The sequence below is a fragment of the Petromyzon marinus genome, chromosome 41 (genome assembly GCF_048934315.1).
Source record: "Petromyzon marinus isolate PM22_M1 ecotype Great Lakes invasive population chromosome 41, UKy_Petmar_22M1.pri1.0, whole genome shotgun sequence".
Classification (NCBI taxonomy): Eukaryota; Metazoa; Chordata; class Hyperoartia; order Petromyzontiformes; family Petromyzontidae; genus Petromyzon; species Petromyzon marinus.
In genome coordinates this window covers 7,484,724-7,506,047 of record NC_133707.1, presented here as the reverse complement: position 1 = coordinate 7,506,047, position 21,324 = coordinate 7,484,724, and the positions used below count along the sequence as shown (strand labels likewise).

Below are 21,324 nucleotides of genomic sequence, written 5' to 3'. Positions count from 1 at the left end.
TTTTATAGCATAATATATTGGGGGGGGGGGACATTTTGAGCATATTTGAATATTGGGGGGGTGTGTCCCCCTAATATATATTATATTGAAGGCCTTGGTAGACATCGTCACTCGGGAGACAAAGGCGGCCGGGGGGGCGTGGATGCTGGCCAACCCAACCCACTTCGTTCGCTAACAGCACTTGACCTGAGAGTCTTGCCCAGGGCCGTACGGGTGACCTTTGTCTGTTGTGTTGCGTGCGGGCTTGCCTTCCGTGAGACGCCGGCAATTCGTTGGATGGGGGCTCACACCCACAGGAGGCAACGCCTCCATCCGCGACTTCAAAAACAAGGAGCTACCCCCCTCCCTCCCACACTCCCACAGATGCCATCGTTCCTAGCTTCATTGCTTCGTCTCAACTTTTGTTGAGTCCCGGGATCCAGCCGATCTTCGCGTCGTCTCTCCGCTCGTTCTGTGGACTCTCTCTCTCTCTCCCTCCCCTCTCTCTCTTCTCTATCCTCACATCCACGCCATCCCTGTCGTGTCGTGCAGCTCTCTCGCGGTGCCGTGTCGTCTTTTCTGCCTGCATTGCGTCAGGGGTTACGTCTGCGTGTTCATCGCCTCCCGTCTCCACCACGCACCATCGCCGTGGTCGACAAGAACAACACAAATAGCGTCAATGAGTCGCAGCGATTGTAATAATTCATTAAACACACCGTACAGTCAGACACGCCTGTCGGCACAATAGCAACAAAGAAGCACAGGACAAGCAGCGGCATTACTAGAACAACCAAAGACGTATCGTCGCCGGCATCACCAGCAGCAGCATTACCAGCAGCACAATCATTAACAGCAGCAGCTACAGCAGCACACCACCCACAACCACAGCAGCACACCATCCACAGCAGCACACCACCCACAAACCACAGCAGCACACCACCCACACAAACCACAGCAGCACACCACCCACACAAACCACAGCAGCACACCACCCCACACAAACCACAGCAGCACACCACCCCACACAAACCACAGCAGCACACCACCATGCTGCGCCTCGTGAGCAAAGTGAAGTCTCGTTTCCACCACCACCACGGAGTCGGCGGCGTTGGAGGCGTCGCCGTGGGGAGCCGCGCAGGCGGCCGGCTCCAGCCGCCTCGCCTCGCGGCCGCCTCGTACAGCAGCCACGGCCACCACCCCCCCGCACCCCCCACGACCGCCGCTCACGACGACCCGGACAAGGACGACCCCAACTTCTTCCACATGGTCGAGGGCTTCTTCGACCGCGGGGCGAGCATCCTGGAGGACAAGCTGGTGGACGACATGCGCTCCAGAGACTCCGTGGATGAGAAGCGCAAGCGCGTCCGCGGAATCCTGAGGATCATCAAGCCGTGCAACCACGTGCTGAGCGTCTGCTTCCCCATCAAGAGGGACAACGGCGAGTGGGAGGTGATCGAAGGCTACAGAGCTCAGCACAGCCAACACCGCACGCCCTGCAAGGGAGGTGAGTGGCGGGCGGGCGGCCGTGGGGACGCAGCTGGCTGCGGCGTCGGCACCGCCCCAACCCAACCCACCCCACCTCCCCCCAAAAAAACAAAATTGTGGCTTCGTTTCGTTTCCGATTCTTCACCACGACACCCACACATCCACCCATTCGTACGCCCCCTCCCTCACGCCGCCGCCGACGACGACACACGACAAATTAGCGTCTCGGTAATAGAAATGAAAGTTGGAGAAAATAAAGAGTAGTGTCCAAACGCAGTTTCACTGTTAAGTGTTGTTTATTTTTTTTATTGTCCAGGGGATTGTGGTCGGCACGCCAGCTCTATTTTATAGCCGGGGTTATCTGGGCCCCTCTGTCTGCCCCCCCCCTCTGCCCCAGTGCAGTTGCACCGCCTGCACACTCGATAGCTGCCACCACACTGGGCTTGAGCGATGGAAGTGAGAGCGAGAGACGGGGAGAGTGGTGTGTTTTGGAAATATTCTGTTTGTGTGACAACCATGCAAGGCATTATTTTCACACACGCTGTGTGTATTGTGTGTGTATTTTCACACACGCTGTGTGTAGTAGTCTCAAGCGCAGTCATTTTTCTCAGTGTTGTTGATTCTCGTGGTGTGTATTGTTGTTTTGTGTGTATTCTACCGGGGATTATATTGACACGCCACTCCCATTCCGACCGTATTTTTTGTACTCTCAATGCTCTCTGATGGTGACCTCGTGATCCTGTTCATTAGGATGAATGCAGCGTGTAGGGTACGTGCAAATAATTATTAATAATACAGGACTCTTGGAGTACAGTATCATGGATGGACATACTGCACCTTCGACTCGAGTGGTAGTGCCTTATGCCGTAAATGCCAAGCCAGGTCCAGCAGCGTTCTGGAAATAAATTAGCGCTGTGAAAGAGACGGGGGGGGGGATGATACGCATGTGCGTGTTCGAGTTGATTTTGTTTAACCATATGAGCGCCCCTAAGATATACTATGGATAGTATTAATTTTCACGAGAGCAAAAAAATGGCATAATCGGTAAAAACTAAATGAGAGTGCAGCAAACGGAGAAATCCGAGCAGAGAAGAACCACGTCGCATGGACAAATCAGAATCAGAAAGGGTTTTATTCGCCATGAAAGTTCACACAGACACGGAATTTACTTTGGCAGGATGGTGCATACATTCAACATATAGAAATCCAAAATCTTAAATAGGTGGTAAACAGGTCTTACTATAATAAGGGTTCAAAGTCTAACTAACACCAAGGGGCTAAAGTATATAAAATTGAATAAATATAGAATATGAAATAGCTATAAGATATAATTTTAAAAAAAATATACAAATAGGGTAACATAGTTAATATTGGCAAGGTGTCATTTTGTAGTTAAAATGTTAAAGTTCGTGTAAGTCCTTGGCCTTGTTTAAGCGGCCAGCAGCAGATGGGTGTCCCAAAAAAAATAAGCGGCCTGCATCGCAAGTCGATTAAAATCTGTTGTTACTGCACCGCCTTTCATAACATGCATTCATTCTCTCTGTGGACAAGCAGCATCGTCAGCTGCTGCTGCTAATGAATCTTATGTAACCCTGAGCTCAACTTCCATCCCTTCCTTTTATAGAGCTTGGTACACGGTCGGCCTCGCTGTACGACAGGGGAATTCTGATGGGAACGAATGCCTCCCGTCGGTCACGTTTTTTTTGTGTTTGTCATTCTATTTAGTGAAGCGGCCTCTTGCGAATGAGGCCCCTCGCTTCCTGGTCTCTTGAGTTGTTACCACGGTTAAACAAAGTACACACAGTTTCATTTATTTGGTATAGCCCTGTGAGCCATTCGGCTCTTGAATCGGGTGCAACCGCAACAAACAAAAAACACAACATGAACAAGAAAAACATCTTAAAGTGAGAAAATCCAGGAAAAAAAACATCAAAATATTCCTGAAATAGCACCGTACACCAACGCTGTGTGCAAAAATTCCAGTGGGATGCAAGTCAAACAACAACAACGAGAAAACAGATTAAGGCCATCGGTCTAACTCCGTACTACATGTGTTCTCCGGAGATTCCTTGTTTAAATTGGAAGGGTTTGTTTAGTCACGAGAGAACCAAAGAGTATGGATCCTTGCAGTCACGAAAACTTCTAGAATGGAAGGGTTATTATTGACTTTAAAAAAAGCGACGTTAGACGATAGCCAATTAATGCTCTGTACGTAAGCGGGAGGCGCAGCGCTGCAATTTCTTCTTAGGCCGCTGCTATCGGAAGAAATCTCGACTTGAGAGATTTCTTGAGTCACACTTTTTAGTGTTTTTGGCCTACTCTTCTACGCTGACCAGGCTTCGTGGAAGAGGTAGTAAAGAGGTTAGTACTTCGTATCCACACACTGACCACCATTTACCGTGGCGAGCTCATTTTATCCCGCGGTAAGAACAGAGGTGGGGCGGCGATGGTGAAACCTCTGCACCGTTGTTTTAGGGGCCATCCATTGAGTAGGAACTCAACAAATCTGTCAACTCGACCCCTCCCTCCCCTCCCTGTAGGCAGGCGGACCTTTTACACCCCCCCCACCCACCCCCCCCCGAATCCTATAGAACGGCCGATATTTAACCCACGCAGAAACGATCAAGGATTAATAATATGAACGTGTTTAAGCAAACAGTCCACCGCCGGACTATCTAACTCATTTGAAGGCCAATGTAGACAAATTATTATCGAGGCTTCAACCCCCCCTCCCCCCCCCCCACACGATTCCTATGCGTACATTGTCAATAGACCCCCCCATACGCAAGCGTACGCATTTGGGTTACCTCCTCCCTCCATGCGTACGTACTAAATGGACTGCCGTGCCGGGAGATCGCATCGAAAGGTGGCCTATAGCAAGTCCAGCGTGCTGACCATAATGCCGTGGCAGCATCGCACTGCTTGATGGATGTGCATCCCTGACAATGCAAAATAATAACACGACTAAGTGTTTTTATTTAAAATAAGAAATGGCACCTGTCTTTTTTTTGCTAGTAACTCTGAGGCGCTTGGCAAACAAAGTATAAGTGGGTGGTTGACAGCATGCGATCTTGTAGATTGGACAAAATTTTAAAGCCACTTGTAACATTACATAAGAGTTGTATAACAGGTCTGTTTTGAAATTGAGATACTGTAAACCTTCACAGCCACTTCGCTTGCTGAGACCGTAAATAAAGATTTTCCGGCACCTCCCATTAGCACGGTTGGCTACGTACGGTGTGAAAGAAATGAGTTAAATATACAGGCGATGTAAAAAATAAATTGAAAGTCCTATTTGGCTCACGGTAAGGAAGGAAATAGCTGTCCACCAAAAATAAATAAGTTACAAATAACAAAGACACACTTTCCCCCCCCCCCCCCCCCCATCTCTTTTTAAACCACATCAAAATAATGTATTTCATGTGGTTGATGTGAGGAGAGAGAGAGACAGGCTGGAGGGGTATGTAGATTCAAATGTTTTTCGCACCGTACGTAGCTAACCGTGCTAATGGGAGGTGCGGGCACGACAACAAACTATACACGAAAAAGCAGCTGTAAAGAAATGAGTTTTCAATCCTAGATTTAGCGTTAGCGGGTTTGTGAGATCTGCGAACCTCGACGTGACCCACGATTGCTCGCGCTGGGTCACGACTTCGCAGGCACAGCCACGCCACCGCTGCCACCGCACCGGGCTTCCCAGCGCTTTGCTGTGAATGCAGATTTGTTCTCAATAATTGTTAAGTGAAGGGATGTTTTTTTCTTCCCTCGTAGACCTTCCATCATTCTCCGGGGTCACGGGCACGCACGCACGCACGCATAACGCGTACGCATGTATTCAACGTGTTCAAAGGGCGACTCTTAGCGCTGAAGGTTTGAAAAATTGTCGCGTCCATGCGGAAGTTGGGAGTTTTTTTGAATCCACATCGGAGCCCTTAGGGGTCAAAGGTGCGCTCGTAACCCGGGCAGGTTGTGTGGCAAGGGAAGTTTTTGGAATTTATTGCCCCTGGCCCCTGGGGTTCAACGGTAGAGGTCTGATGTTGTCGCCTGCAGGGGCAGCGTCCATCGATGTTGGGTGGGAGGTGGAAAAGTGACATGTGGTGGTTTGACGTGGTTCAGAAATGTGGCAATTTACGAAAATATTCAGAAAATCGGAACGGTGCGCAGATGTGCATTGGAGACAGACACAACACGCTTGAAACGTAATTGAGTAGACAGAAAGAGGAACTCGCGGGGTTAGGGAACATTTGCAGGTTGATGACATCGTGGAAACCGTGAAGAAAAAAGTAAGTTGGCTCACGCGGCAGGGCACGTCGCTTGAAGGGGATGGCCCCGATTTTGTCAAAACAAATGAATGACTGGCGGCCACGGAATAGAACGGCATCCGAGAGAGCACGTCCGCCTAGGAGGTGAAGCTTGTGGCAGAACATTTGCGAAATCGACCCCTAACTGCCAAGCTGCTGCAGTCTTTGTTTTGGGTTTTAAATCTTTCCCTTCGCACCCCCCCCCCCTCCAATTCTGTTCTTTCTTTATTGTCCTCGCAGGAAGCCAAAAAGGCTTTGCGCCAGCTTGTAATGCACGTCTATCGATTCCCTTGCTTGGCAGACTCTCAACAATGTTGGCTTTGGCTCCGATACAGAGGGTGAGATTTTCATCCATCAGCGAGTTGCCCATTTGGGACTGATGCGGCATGACTGGGCATGAGCCCTGGTGAAAAGAATGAAGTGTGGGCCGCTGCCCCGTGTGCCGCATTGCAGTTGCACCGCCTGCACACTTGGCAGCTGCACCGCCAAAGTGTCTGCTCCACCCCCCCCCCCCCCCTCGTGTCACGCACCTTCGATCGGCACTTCAACAATATGTACAAACGGCTGCGAATGATTACTTATATTTATTTACAGCTGATGGCGAGAGATTTAAATCCAGCGGGATCTCTCGCCATCCCCTCGTTACCGCTAACATCCTAGCAGAATGAGACCCGACAACGTCAACAATGTTACAGGATTTTGTTTGCTACTTAGTTATTTAATAACATGTAGTAATTGGCAAATGTGGTGGTAATAATAATAATGATGTCGTTTATTTTTCCAGGAAAGCCCCTGCCACTCTCTCTTCAGAAGGGGCCTGCATTGGGATGTTTGGCAATGTCCATTTATTGAGTTTCATCTCCTAAGAAAACCACACGTACGAAGGGATAACTCAAAGGCACGACACTCAGGCCCACAAAGATGGGTGCACGAGCCCATGTTCTGTACTTTCATGTGATCAGCTCGCAGTCCATTGGGGTTGGGAGTTGCACAAATCTTTGCATGGTCCACCAACCCGTGGTGGTGGAAGGCATAAGGAAACTAAGCAAAAGCTTTGGGTCCCCAAGTAGCTTAATGATTGCCTCTGGATTGTCGTCTCGTTCCACCTCTATTTCTCTCATATCGCAGCATCTGTGTTTCTCGTCTAGATCTCGTCAACACTTTCGGTTTATACATTTAATGGGGGGGGGGGGGGGCTTTGGCGGTCCCAAAAAAACATCTCACCATTGCAGCACTCCCGCGGTGGTGAGATGTTAACGCCCTCGCCGGGTATGCAGGAATTGATGGGGTTCGATCCCGACCCTGACGCCTGCTGCTGTATATTTTGAGTTTGCGTGTCTCTCTCCCCGTGGTCGCGTGGATTTTTATCCAGGTCCTCCGGTTTTTTCCCTCCACATTTTAGAATCAACATGCGTTTAGAGTATTTGGCCGCTATAAATGTCCACGTGATGATAAGCCACTCCATTGAGATATAATTTGTGTCCAGGTCGCTTCTGAAAAAGAGCTGTATAGCTCCGTTGGGCCTTATCTGGTAAAATATTTTTTACGGTTTTCCGTTTAAAAAATAATTTCCACGAGACCTTTCCTCCGACTCACTGGCTCGCAGGCGCGCGTTTGTTCCCACCGTCATGATGTCACTCGCTGACGTCCGCCTGTTTCTCTTCCGCAGGGATACGGTACAGCGAAGAGGTGAGCGTGGATGAAGTGAAGGCTCTGGCATCTCTGATGACGTACAAGTGCGCCGTTGTAGGTAAGCCATCGCGAGGAGGGGGGGAGGACGGGTGGGAAGAGTACGCGTGGGCGGGTGGGGTGGGTGGTGGATGTACTGGTGGTGCTATGCATCAGCGGTGAGAGATGGGAGATCGGGGCCAGAGATGGTGGGAAGTTGGGTGAAGGGGAGGTCGCCGCTTTGTTCCCAAGACAAGTTCCGACGAAGATCAGGAAAGCGATGTGCGCCAGTATTTCGTAACGTGTCCATTTGTCCTTCGTGGTCGTTTTTCTGACCCTGCTGCATCACGCTGGTCAGTTCAGGTTTGTGAAGTAGACTAGGGGAGAAGGGGACGGGGGGGAGGAGGTTTAAGACCGGTTTGGATATCGCCCGTCACTGACGTTCGTTTGTTAACTTGTTGGGCTGGCCCAGGACTGGTTTGGATATCACGTAGTACTGATTTTAGCCACGGCTGGGAATCAAACTCAGGTTACCAGCTTCATAGCGTAGCATGTAAACACTGCAATCCCCATTTCATGGTGCAGCATGCTGTGCTGTTAGCGAGCACCTATGGAGGCCGGCACAACACACGAGGGGGTGGGCTAGGCAGCACCTCACCCGGTTGCCTTTGTCAGCCCAGTGGCGATGTTTACGACCACCGCACCAGGTACTCCATTTGAGGCCGAGTCGACCTAAGTGAGGACCAGGACTGGTTCAGATAATCGTCACCGATGTTGGTGACCGTGAGCGGGAATCGAACTCTGGTCGCCGTGTTCGTCCCGCAGCGCGCTAATCTCTGCGCCACCGCTCCCCAAACATACACACCGACACACAGGGGGACAGGGAGTCCTGCAGTGACACCGATACGTCCTCGGCGTTACTGTACCACCTTGGGTGCCAAACTTCCTCGAAATGCAACGGTGTCCCGCGCACTTGAGTGCCATTTCCCCTCTGCTGCTAACTCGCGACTACCCCCCCCCCCCCCCAACACGTGCCTATCCCTCTCTGCCTGTGTACCCTCTGCCTGTGTACCCTCTGCCTGTGTACCCTCTGTCTGTGTACCCTCTGTCTGTGTACCCTCTGCCTGTGTACCCTCTGTCTGTGTACCCTCTGTCTGTGTACCCTTTGCCTGTGTACCCTCTGCCTGTGTACCCTCTGCCTCTCCCGCCTGTGCCTCTCCCGCCTGTGCCTCTCCCTGTCACCGCTGCGTAGGGAAGTCAAACTGGTCGAGGTCGTGTGTTTTAAAGCTGCTTGCTTCGTAATTACTGTGCCCCCCCAAGTGCATCGACTCAATGTCTGATAGGTTCTGTGAATATCCGTGCGTTAAACCATTCGGGCATTGTTCCCAAACTTGCAGTCCTCGTAAACAACAATGGTACCTCTTGGTCTTTACCAGATGCGAATTGTTACCTTTGCATGTGTTTGAATGGTAAACATGTCTCTTGTGACATGGCGCTGTTGGAGGAAATGCTGTTGGCATGTATGTTTAACTACTTTTGCACCATACGTAGCCAACCGTATTAATCATAAGTGCGTGGGAAAGCCAAAAACTAAACACATCGGTTCTAAAGAAATTAGTTTTCAATATAGATTAAAAAGTTCATAGCTCAGGTGAGTTCCTATTACCAGAAGGAAGAGCGTTCCGGACGGCCGCAGAAGCGAATCTGAAAGCGTGTGATGCAGTGACCACCGTCTTTAATTCCTCCAGTCTAAATAAACATTCTTCGGAATAATAAACTTTCTCATCCTACATCTGCTTAAATCCACAATTCGCTGTTTGGAATTTGTCCCACGAGTAAAATTCTTAGATGTGTAAAATTGTTCTTCCAACATTGCACAGATGCTCCTTGCACAGAGAACAACCGTTGCATCTGCCTTACATTTAAAAAAAAAATCTCCTCCCCGCTCACGGATATACTAGGCGGGTGACAGTAGTTTTAATCCGCTGTGTAGTACGTCAGCTATCCGGCTGGCTGGGGGCTGAGGTATAGGCGGATATCTGAAAAGGTCGGCTATGCAATAATCTAGAGAAATTGAGTTGCACCACCACCATGCACAAATAAAGCACTTGGTGTGGGCGGTTAATTGTTCAGGGCGGATGTGGGACGTTGGACCGCATTTCGTACCTTTTTTTTTTAGAGCGCACTGGGGTTGTTGTTGGGTAATTTGGACTGCGAGGCAAAGTGTGATTGGGTTTACTCCCCTGGCTTTACAGAGTATTGGATGCTCCTATTCGTCATGTACCCACGTGTTGGTTATTTACAATGAAGCCGAACACGTGGGCACGATGCGTGAGCTCGGAACATGATGCACCGTGTCGTTTGATCCGACTGAGATTCTGTCATGTCCACTGACTCTCAACGTAATGTGGTGACTGGAAAGCCCAGTATAACATAAATGAAGTATTTAATGGGAATACTGACTCATTGATTGGTCAATATGACCAAGTGCTTTTAAACCGGCTCCTATATCTCATTTGAAGTGTGTTTCATTTTAAATTTAAGTCCTATAGATTTCACTTAATACTAATTTTAATCCTGTGTACTCTGCAGTGTACGACTGTGGTCACCCAGAACAGACCGTACAACGTAGAACGACGCAGTGCCGATCCACAAATAATAAGGAGACATCACAGCGATGATACACTTACTCGGCTGCTCCTGACGCGGTTGTCTGGCTTGACCACCTGCAAGTGAAATTGTAGTTGTTGCGCTGCCTCTACATGAGCCATATGAACGAGAGGATGATTTGTATTAAATTTCTTGACGTTTTTTGTGGTATCGATCTCTGTATTCTCGTTGTCGCGTCGTGTGTCTTTACTCACCGCGCCGTGTCGGATGGTGACACAAGCATCGCGTTGCGATCGAGACCCGTGTTTGCGTGTGTCTCAACGGGCCCCATGGCCCGATGTTTAGACTAACGATCGGCTTGGAGTCTCTCATTCCCCACTCGTGCGTGCACTGGTAATTATTTCTTCTATCGAAATATCAAAATGTAAATGTTCTTCTTGGCGTGTCGTTTTAGACGTGCCGTTTGGAGGCGCGAAGGCCGGCGTGAAGATCAACACCAAAAACTACTCGGTGAGCACCTCCCTACGTTGTCCTTGTTAATTTATCAACCGTGGAGGGATGAAGGGCTGAGTCAACCCCCCCAACCAAGATTTTATTTTAAAACCTTCCGATTGCATTTGTTTGAATGTTTATATAAAATTGACTGTCCCGTGATTTACCCCCACTCTACCCCCACTACTCCCACCCGGATATTTTGTATTGCTGCCCCACTTTAAACAAATTCACTGACTTAGGGCTCGTTGGGAGGGGTGGGCGGACCGGACCGTGTGTATTTGGTAACTGCTGTCCTGAGTGGTGTCATGTGGCTGTGGAGTCGCACTGTAGTCTATCTATATCTTGAGAAACATCGACACAGGTGGATGCTGATGTAAGTGGCGGGATGAGTTGCGGTGGTACAAAAATCTCCCTGCATCTTTTTCTCATCTTCGCCATCGCTCATTCCGAACGCCTACACAGGCCTCACTCTTGCCCCCTGTGTTCGTAGGCTTGTAGCTCGGCATGTTAAGACGAAGCTGTCGCACGTCTCGACAGTTCAACCGGGACACATGGTGCTTCTGGTTGCACCTTCCTTGGTCAGGCCCACCCACTTACGTAGTCACGCCCACTCAACCACTAGCCCCGAACACGGTGATTTGATAGGCTATTTTTTTACATTGGCCCCACGCACACACCGCTTGTAGGCCCCGTGCTTTGTCCATATCGCGAGTCGAGCATGAGGCCAGGAAATTTAAAACTTGGACAAAATTCCGAAACCAGAGAGGCGCTCCTGGCCAAGCCGGGACACTTGGCAGCTTTTCATTAAACCACTTAACCTGTGCAATATTCACAAACTAACCTTTCGTTTCGAGTATTTGGCTGCGATAAATATCCATGTGATAAGCCACTTCGTTTAGGTATAATTTGTGACCAAGTCGCTTCTGAAAAAGCGCTACATTGCTCGGTGGAACTTACCTGGTAAAAGAAAAATACACCGCTTGACCTAACCGTGGTGAGCCCATGTATACCATTGGGTCGACCGTGCAAGGTCAATTTAAGAAACTTTCACTGTTGTTTTAACTGCCACGCCGGGAGATCGACTTGAACCGCCAACCTCTGGATTGTTAATCCGGAGTGCTAACCATTGCACCGCAGCATCCGTGCTCTTAATATTACAATATAATAACAAACTTACTTTGAACCTAAATAAATGGCTAAAATCAATAACTATCCTTCTAAAATGGATAATAAACGATCCGTGTCCTAAACTCCTTTATCCAGGCCCTCGTCTGAATAAAAAGGACTTTGATTGATTAACGTATTTAGCGCAACGAGTCGCTAAACTAACACGCGTTGACATTAGATGGGAATGGTTTACGCGGTGGCTTTAAAAGTGTAACCTCTGAAAAGGTTTGAGGCACATTGTCTACAGGAGCGCGGATTGTTAATCTCGGAGCCTCAAGATCGGTTCTCTTCAGGAGTGTAGAGTTTAACACGAAGCCTTTCACGACCAAATGTTGCCTACGTTTTGTTCACGTGATGAACCTTACTAATTGGCTGTGTCAGGTGGTGGCGGGTTTAACGACACATTTATATTTCCATGAGCTAACCCAAACCCCCCCCCCCCCTTTATTATGAAGTGTAAATGAGTACATGTAAGGACCATTTTGTCACTCCACTGCTGGATGACAACCTTCGCACGCCATGCGAGTCGTGGGGGGGCGAGTTTGAGGTTTGACCGCGCTGGTCAGCGTGGGTTTGTGAAGGGGGCGGTGGGGTTGGTAGGGGACTAGACCTGGGAGCATAGGAGTAAAGTATAACAGTGGACTTTGCTGCACTGCCTTTTTGCTGGCCACCACCACACACAGCCCCCTGTGTTTATTATCCATGATGGTCATCGTCCAGCCAAGCCCTGCTTGGAGTGGCTGAAATATCACGGGGATCAGTTGCATTCCATGTCACTTGATCGGAGACGCTACGCACATTCTGGGCCCTACTGCTCTCGTCAGTTGGCACCTTGCCGACCTGTAGGTAGAGCGGTGTAGATTGACAGACCTGAACAAGCACGTGCATAAAGCAGCGACGATGTTGGAGCTTTTTCTTTTCGGCCGCGGCGTAACGTGTGCCCCTTTTTTGATGGTGTTAATTAGCCTTAAAGGTATTTGAGTGCCTCTCCCAAGCTGTGACCCCTGGGCAAGACTTTCGAATCGCGACAACAACAACCGTTTTGATTTAAAGCTTTCGTGACTGCAGGGATTCATATTCTTGGTTCTTTCGGTAAAGTCACGTAGAAGGGAAACAATAAAATTAAAAATATATATTTTGTATTATTTTATTGTAAAAATATTTATTTTTATTATTTTTTTGTTTCCCTTCTACGTGACTTTACTGAAAGAACCAAGAATATATCAACAACCGTGATGACAGCACTTCTGGCTGCGATCCGATGATACTAAATAAAACGTGTCATTGGCGGCGCATTATTAATACGGCGTTTGGCTGATCTACTGTCATCTCAACCCACCGTTGTCCACCCAGCCACGCTTGCTAATCTTCTACGTTCACACGCAAGTTGTATTGTTGCACACTGCCCGTGCCCGATGATTGTTAAACATTTCCCGTGTGATTTGCAGTGAGAGCGCCGATTCAGTTTTAGTTGGAGGCCTATCTCATACCGTTGATGACGTTGAGAGGCTGAGGTAGGCCAGAGGCTTTTTGTTAATTTTTTGAAAATATTTCACCAGGAAAGTCTATTTTGGGGGGGGGGGGGGGGTGTATTGGAACGTCTCACGAGTTTTGTCCATATTGTCGCTTGACACACGCACAGCAGAGGCTGGCCGCTGACACTCAGAGGTCAGGCACTCGCGTCCCCTTGATCTACTGCAAGTGTAGTGGAAGTTGCTGTAGGGTGTGTAGATGTTACCGGACCCACATTGCTGAAGCATCACATCGTGGTGAACAGCTGACTCGAGCAGACCGTCGCACGGAAGTTCCCTCTCTCACCCCCCCCCATCCCCTTATACCGCCTGCACACTCGATAGCTACGACACTGCCGCTCGCTGCTATGCTCACCAAAAGAGAGACGTAGTCTGAAAGTGGAAGTTGAGGCTGTTGTTTTTTAAACTCCAAAAGGCAAAAGTTCCCGGCAGTCACAACACCGGGGAACCTTTGTTGTGAAATTTCTAAACAATACACATTGGTTTTGTAAACCCAGCTTGGAACCTCTCCTCGGTGTACTGGGCCTAAAATCAGCATCACCTTCTGCATCGGTGCGGTCGTGATGATTGGTTTACATGGGCGCCATGGTGGCGAGATGTTAACTACCTCGCCTGGTATACAGGAGGTCATGGGTTTGATCCCGACCGTGATGCCTGCTATATATTTTGAAGTTTCTATGTTCTCCCCGTGGTTGCATGGGTTTTTCTCCAGGTCACCCAGTTTTTCCCTCCTTTAGAATCAACATGCGTTTAGAGTATTTAGTTGCTATAAATGTTCACGATGAGCCACTTCGTTGAGCTATCATTTGTGGCCAAGTCGCTTCTGAAAAATAACTAATATAGCTCAGTGGGCCTAACTTGGTAAAATAAAAAAATATATATCTCGCTTAGCTTAGCAAAAAAATAGCATGGTCCTGGCCTCGCTGCATGCAAGACATTTAAGAGTGTTAAGAGGAGCTTGCAAACGGCATTGGTTCAGACGGCAGTATGAGTTCTGGAGGTGGGGGGGGGGGAGCTCTTTCACCTTCCTGTAAATTGAAAACCATCTCCCTCCCCATCACTAATGTCCCGTCTCCACAGTTTAATCTGACACTGCTCCAAATAAGGGCCTCGTCAGTGTTTCTCGACAATCTAGTGGGACTGCAGTGGGACGGTCGGCTGGGCTGCTGCGTTGCCCATTTAGGTGACATTAGATTGCATTGTATTATAAACGCTTTCCACGCCAACACATCCTAACCACTGGAACACAGGTGGCCGGGTGGCTCAGAGGTCTGAGATGTTTTGCTGGCACTACCGAAGTCGTGTTCTTGACTGCAGCGAGTTTTGTGGTCTCAGCCCAGTCACCACTGCCTGCACAAACGAACAAAATGTTTTCGGTATTCTTTGGTTCTTTAGGTAAAGTCACGTAGATAGAAAAATAATAATAAAAATAAAGTGAATAAAAAAAAGCAAAGCACTAATGTAGACTGTAGCCTGGTTCTTCAGTTTGGTGAGTGTACTGGCAGTCTATAATGTAGACTGTAGTCTGGTTTTTAAGCTTGGTGAGCGTATTGGCAGTCTAATGTAGACTGTAGCAATGGTTATTAAACTGAGTGAGCGTACTGGCAGTCTATAATGTATTTTATTTTTTATTATTTGTATTTTTATTCACTTTATTTTTATTTTTCCATGTACATGACTTTACCGAAATAACCAAACAATATGAATTCCTGCAGTCACGAAAGTTTTAAGTCAATGTAATATTTCCGGTGGCTATGGCTCATAGCAGACCCAAATAAAAAACATCGCTGTTGTGTACGACCCAGATGAATAATCCCCTTTAAGGTTCTCTCATCCGTTTTTTCTCGCTCATGCTTTTGAAATTCCGTGGGTGTTTTATGGTGTGTGTGTGGGGGTGGTGGTGCAATGCCTTACAGTAAGGGGAAAAAAGTATTTGATCCACAGCTGATTTTGTACGTTTGCTCACTGACAAAGAAATGATCAGTCTATAATTTTAATGGTAGGTTTATTTGAACAGTGAGAGACAGAATAACAACAACAAAATCCAGAAAAACGCATGTCAAAAATGTTATATGATTTGCATGTTAATGAGGGAAATAAATATTTGACCCCTCTGCAAAACATGACTTAATACTTGGTGGCAAAACCCTTGTTGGCAATCACAGAGGTCAGACGTTTCTTGTAGTTGGCCACCAGGTTTGCACACATCTCAGGAGGGATTTTGTCCCATTCCTCTTTGCAGATCTTCTCCAAGTCATTAAGGTTTCGAGGCTGACGTTTGGCAACTCGAACCTTCAGCTCCCTCCACAGATTTTCTATGGGATTAAGGTCTGGAGACTGGCTAGGCCACTCCAGGACCTTAATGTGCTTCTTCTTGAGCCACTCCTTTGTTGCCTTGGCTGTGTGTTTTGGGTCATTGTCATGCTGGAATACCCATCCACGACCCATTTTCGATGGCCTGGCTGAGGGAAGGAGTTTCTCACCCAAGATTTAACGGTACATGGCCCCGTACATCGTCCCTTTGATGCGGTGAAGTTGTCCTGTCGCCTTAGCAGAAAAACACCCCCAAAGCATAATGTTTCCACCTCCATGTTTGACGGTGGAGATGGTGTTCTTGGGGTCATAGGCAGCATTCCTCCTCTTCCAAACACGGCGAGTTGAGTTGATACCAAAGAGCTCCATTTTGGTCTCATCTGACCACAACACTTTCACCCAGTTGTCCTCTGAATCATTCAGATGTTCATTGGCAAACTTCAGACGGGCATGTATATGTGCTTTCTTGAGCAGGGGGACCTTGTGGCCGCTGCAGGATTTCAGTCCTTCACGGCATAGTGTTACCAATTGTTTTCTTGGTGACTATGGTCCCAGCTGCCTTGAGATCATTGACAAGATCCTCCCGTGTAGTTCTGGGCTGATTCCTCACTGTTCTCGTGATCATTGCAACTCAACGAGGTGAGATCTTGCATGGAGCCCCAGGCCGAGGGAGATTGACAGTTCTTTTGTGTTTCTTCCATTTGCGAATAATCGCACCAACTGTTGTCACCTTCTCGCCAAGCTGCTTGGCAATGGTCTTGTAGCCCATTCCAGCCTTGTAGGTCTACAATCTTGTCCCTGACATCCTTGGAGAGCTCTTTGGTCTTGGCCATGGTGGAGAGTTTGGAATCTGATTGCTTCTGTGGACAGGTGTCTTATACAGGTAACAAGCTGAGATTAGGAGCACTCCCTTTAAGAGTGTGCTCCTAATCTCAGCTCGTTACCTGTATAAAAGACACCTGGGAGCCAGAAATCTTTCTGATTGAGAGGGGGTCAAATACTTATTTCCCTCATTAAAATGCAAATCAATTTATAACATTATTGACATGCATTTTTCTGGATTTTTTTGTTGTTATTCTGTCTCTCACTGTTCAAATAAACATACCATTAAAATCATAGACTGATCATTTCTTTGTCAGTGGGCAAACGTACAAAATCAGCAGGGGATCAAATACTTTTTTCCCTACTGTAAGCACACTTGAGACCCACGCGTGTGCATCCAGACGCGACGTCGTATGCTGCTGTTGCCGTTTAGTTCCCCGTAAAATGTGCCGCTCATTCAGGCTCCACCATGACCTCTGCTCCTCCAGTTCTCGTTAAATAGGACTCGTCGTTATTGGCGATGCTGCTGCTGCGTTGACGGCGCTGCCCAGGCACCAATGGACACGCTAACTCGGCGCGTTCGTCAATGTTGCCGTGACCCTAAAAAGGAAAAGAATGCAGCGGGTGACGTTTCCGAGCCAGTGGCCCTCCTAAGCTCCCGATGTAGTCTACCGTTTAAACCGTTGTTCCGAAATGGCAGCCGCGGAATTGAGTTGCAGACTTTTTGCCTCGAACTCGGCAAAAAAAGTAATCGGAATCTTTTATTCGGACTGGATGAACCCGATTGAGATCTGCAGCTCTTTTTCCACAGGTGTCAATGGTGGGCAGGTCGGCAAGTAAACAAAAAAAAACCGAAACGGCAGACCAGCTGTGTGAATAGCTCGTCAAAACGGTGACTGGTAAAAGCGAACCCATCCCCTAGCCGCCTGTGTGTACTGAGCTCTGCGGCTTTAAGGCACCCTTTGACGTCTTGAGGCCAGCAGGCAAGTGGTGGGAGGGGGGGGGATGGGGGGCACCGTGGATGGAGAATGGAGCGAGGGGATTGGCCGGTTGGAGGGTGGGGTCGATGACGACGTCGCGGTCAACGACCGAGGCGCGCACGCACGCACGCTGAGCCCCGGAGAGAAGCAAAAATATCTCAGCAGCCACCCCGCACACATCCCCCTCGCAACCTCCCCCCCTCCGCTTTCCTCTCTCTCCCCTCTGTCACAGCCACCCCGCACACATCCCCTTCTCCCTGCCCCCCTCGCCACCCCCCCCTCCGCTTTCCTCTCTCTCCCCTCTGTCAATCTCTCAATTTGTTTTTGTATCCTACATCATCCACCTCTCCCTTCTCGCTCCCCTCTGTTCTGTGTGGCCTCCTTTCCATTCCTTTCGCCTCTCCTCCTCCTCCTCCTCCCCATCCGCTCTACTCTGCTCTCTGGCCTTGAAACTCCCGATCCTGCGTAAACCCGAGCGGTCAGCTCCCCCCCCCCCCCCCCCCCCCCCCTTTAGCCCAGCCCCAGAGGGACCCGCAAACCCTGCTCGTGGTATTTTCACCTTTGTTCCGCAAACGTAAGAACGCGAAGTGAAAACCAAAAACTGTGAAACTCCTGTCCGTGTTATTTTAGAAGGTGGTACCCTGGGTTGTCTCTGCAGGGCGCCCTCCTTGTACACACGCAGTGGCGTTGGCTATCGAGGGTACAGGCGGTGCAACCGCACACGGGGGCCCCCATTCGCTCGCCCCAGGTTCTGGGCTATGATGAGTAGGGGGAGAATTTGGGACGAGTTGCTACTTGCACCAGCCATGGTCCATGCAAGCACGCGACTACGCCGCTGTGCATGTGCGCGCTGCCTTTCGCAGAAGCTCCAAATTTCCAAAGCCATGAATGTTTTTTTTTACAAGGGACCGGTATCGATGTGGGGAGCGGCCGTGTAGCGGTTAGCGCGCTGCGCTACGAACCCGGCAAACCAGAGTTCAATGCCCGCTCATGGCCAACACTCGGTGACGATTATTGTAACCGGTTCAGGGGCCTCCCCTATATCGACTCGGTCTCAAATAAGTAGCTGGTACAGTGTGTAAACACCGCCAATGGGGAGACAAAGGTGGCCGGGCGTGGTGCAGGCCACCCACCTCCTCGTGTGCCGTGGCGGCCTTCATAGGTGCTCGCGAATATCACTTGCTCCTAAAGTCTGTTCAGGCTAAACAGGTGATATTTGTCTTTGTTTTGGTATCAATGATTGCCTTCCCAGTGTTGAGAGTAAGATTGATAACGCCAATTAGTTGTACAGCCACACGGAGTCTTACTTTTTTAGAAGGGTCATTTTGCATTGTTTGGTCAATGCCATATTGTTAGCATAGGGGACTCAATCTTCAACATGATCCGCAAATTAATGGTATCCCTCGTCATCATCGCCGTGACCATCACTACATCATATTTGTCATCCATGAATTAATCATCACCACGAGCATCTTCGTTATTTCCATAATTCCATCACCACCATCCTCATCACCGTCATCATGCATCCATCACCACAACTTGTGTCATCATCCATCATTAATCTATGATGTAATGTATCTATCTATCTATCGTCATCGCGTCAATAATTCCATCATCAGCATTTCAACATTGTGACACTAGCCAAAACAGCTATCCCATTAATTCTTACGCACTAGTTTAACGACCTAAATAAATTACAGAACTATTTTAATATCGTTAATTATAATTCGCGCGTGCGTGTCATTTGGGAGCGGTGGCGCAGTGGTTAGCGCGCTGCACTACGAACCCTGCAATCGGGGTTCAATTCCCGCCCACGACCTTTAACAATGGCGAACATTTGAACCGGGCTTGGGCCTCCCCCTAGGTCGCCTCTGCCTTAAATGAATACCTGGTGTGGTATGTCAGCACTGGGGAGACAAAGGTGGCTGGGCATGGCGTGGTGTTCTCCACACCACTCCCTTTCGTGTGTGCCGTGCCGGCCTTGATAGGGTGCTACTCGCTGACGGCACTTGCACCAACAGTGTGTTAAGGCTGCGCGGGGGATCTGTGTCTTTGTGGGCAGTACAGTGCGGCAGAAGGAGTTGCGTTTTGAGACTTCGCTGCAGGATCGTGGGCGAATGAGCAAACAGCCGCAGGGTGGTTGATGGGACGTTGTTGACGTTGTGGAAGGGCGGTCAGCTATGTCGTGGTGGTGGTGGGGGGAGCAGGGTTAGGGGAGTGATTCTAGGGAACCAGACCCGAAGGAAATGTGGAGGTAGTGGGGTGGAGGGAGTCGTGCAGGCCGGTTTAAAGTGGTTTCAAAAACGTGCTGGCACACACATAATCTACTACGTTAACTGCATATTCTTTGGGTCTTTCGGTAAAGCCACGTAGATAGAACAAATAATAAAAACGACGTTTCGATTGCAACACAAGCAATCGTCATGACCTGATGACCTGATGACGATTGCTTGTGTTGTGATATTTTTATTATTTTTTTCTGTCTACGTGGCTCTACCGAAAGACCCAAAGAATATGAATTCCTGCAGTCACGAAAGCTTTAAGTCAAGATATTACGTTAACTGCGTTCTTTTTGCCTTTAAAAACAGCGCAACCCATGCAATTGTTAACTCTGCACTGATTATGGTGATTATGATGAATTGGCATCTACTAAAGAGGGATCTCCAGAGAGTCCCTGCGGGATATTTTGTCTTACTCTTCCACGCTAGCCCACGCGTCGTGGAAAATGTGAGAGTACCCACACTTTACTCCACCTCCACACGTGACCTGCCGATGGTAGACTTCACCGTGGTGTCCTCCACGTGTACTGCTCGATAGACAAATAGAGGGGGAATTGAAAAAAACTGTCATTGGTGGGAGGTCTTAAAAAAAATGTTGACCATGGCAGCACTCCAATGAATGTAGTGTATAATGTATGTCCATTACAAATATATGTTACATTTTGGGCAAGGCTTTGTTCAATAATTGTAAATGCACCACCACCCACGAGAGCCACAGGAGTGGCCCTTCTTCACCTCAATGGGCCACAATCTCCAATCATAATCTTTGAGACTGGCGGAATCCGAGGAGGCTATTAAGCTCTTTTTCACAGGTGTCCGGTATGGGCCTGTCGGGCTTGAAATCGCGCTTGTGCCTTCCCCATGACCCCACTCATCACCCTAGACCAGAGATCAGCAACCTGCGGCTCTCGAAGGACTGTTTTGCGACGTTAGTCACCACGTGCAATGCGGCTCTTGAGAGTTTTGTTACAGAATTCGTAAAAAAATGGCTCCTCTTGTTATTTTGGTTGCAGGCCCCTGCCCTAGACGCACTCGAGACCAGGGCCTCCACCAGGTTGCCGATGAAACCCACAAGTTGCTAAGACTGTTCTATGATTACTCGAGCTATGCGTGCGAGCCCTGCCCAATTAACCGTCCTCACACCGAGTGCACTCTTTTCCATTTATATTTTACCAGGTAAGGCCAACTGAGCTGTATACCTTTTTTTTCAGAAGAAACCTCGCCGCAAACAATAGCCCAACAAAGTGGCTCATCACGTGGACATTTTTAGCAGCCAAACGCTCTGAATGCACGTTTCTAAATTGTGGAGGGAAAAACCGGAGGACCCGGAGGGAAAAGCCACTTGACCAGGAGGGGAATTTGCAGACTCCAAATATAGAGGCATTGTCAGTCGGGATCAAACCCTCAACCTCCTGTGTACCAGGTGAGGTAATTAACATCTGGCCACCGTGGCACCCCAGCAGTGGGGGGAGGAGTAGCGCGCGTTCCTCACCGCCTATTCCACGCTCATTGCCGGGTGCTGCACGTGCCCAGCTGGTTCCACGAGGCTCGCGGGATACAATGAGAACTGGTTGCCTGGCTGGGCTCGTATTTCAGTGGCCATTGCCCCTCTCTTACCGTTCTCTCAGCTGTCTCGCGTCTTTACCATCACATCTGTCTCTTTCTTTCATTTTTTTCTCAGCAAAACGTCCTT

General features: G+C 48.9%; 1 protein-coding gene across 1 annotated transcript in view; it reads left to right on the top strand.

Annotated features, from left to right (window-relative positions):
• The first annotated feature begins 292 nt into the window (after nucleotides 1–292).
• The window catches only part of LOC116951068 (glutamate dehydrogenase, mitochondrial-like), a 35,128-nt gene continuing 14,096 nt past the window's right edge, over nucleotides 293–21,324 (top strand). The window contains exons 1-3 of the mRNA XM_032969441.2: nucleotides 293–1,483; nucleotides 7,435–7,515; nucleotides 10,498–10,553. Of these exons, the coding sequence (XP_032825332.2) occupies nucleotides 1,027–1,483; nucleotides 7,435–7,515; nucleotides 10,498–10,553 (594 nt within the window). The 5' untranslated portion in view covers nucleotides 293–1,026. The remainder of the gene's footprint in view (nucleotides 1,484–7,434; nucleotides 7,516–10,497; nucleotides 10,554–21,324) is intronic.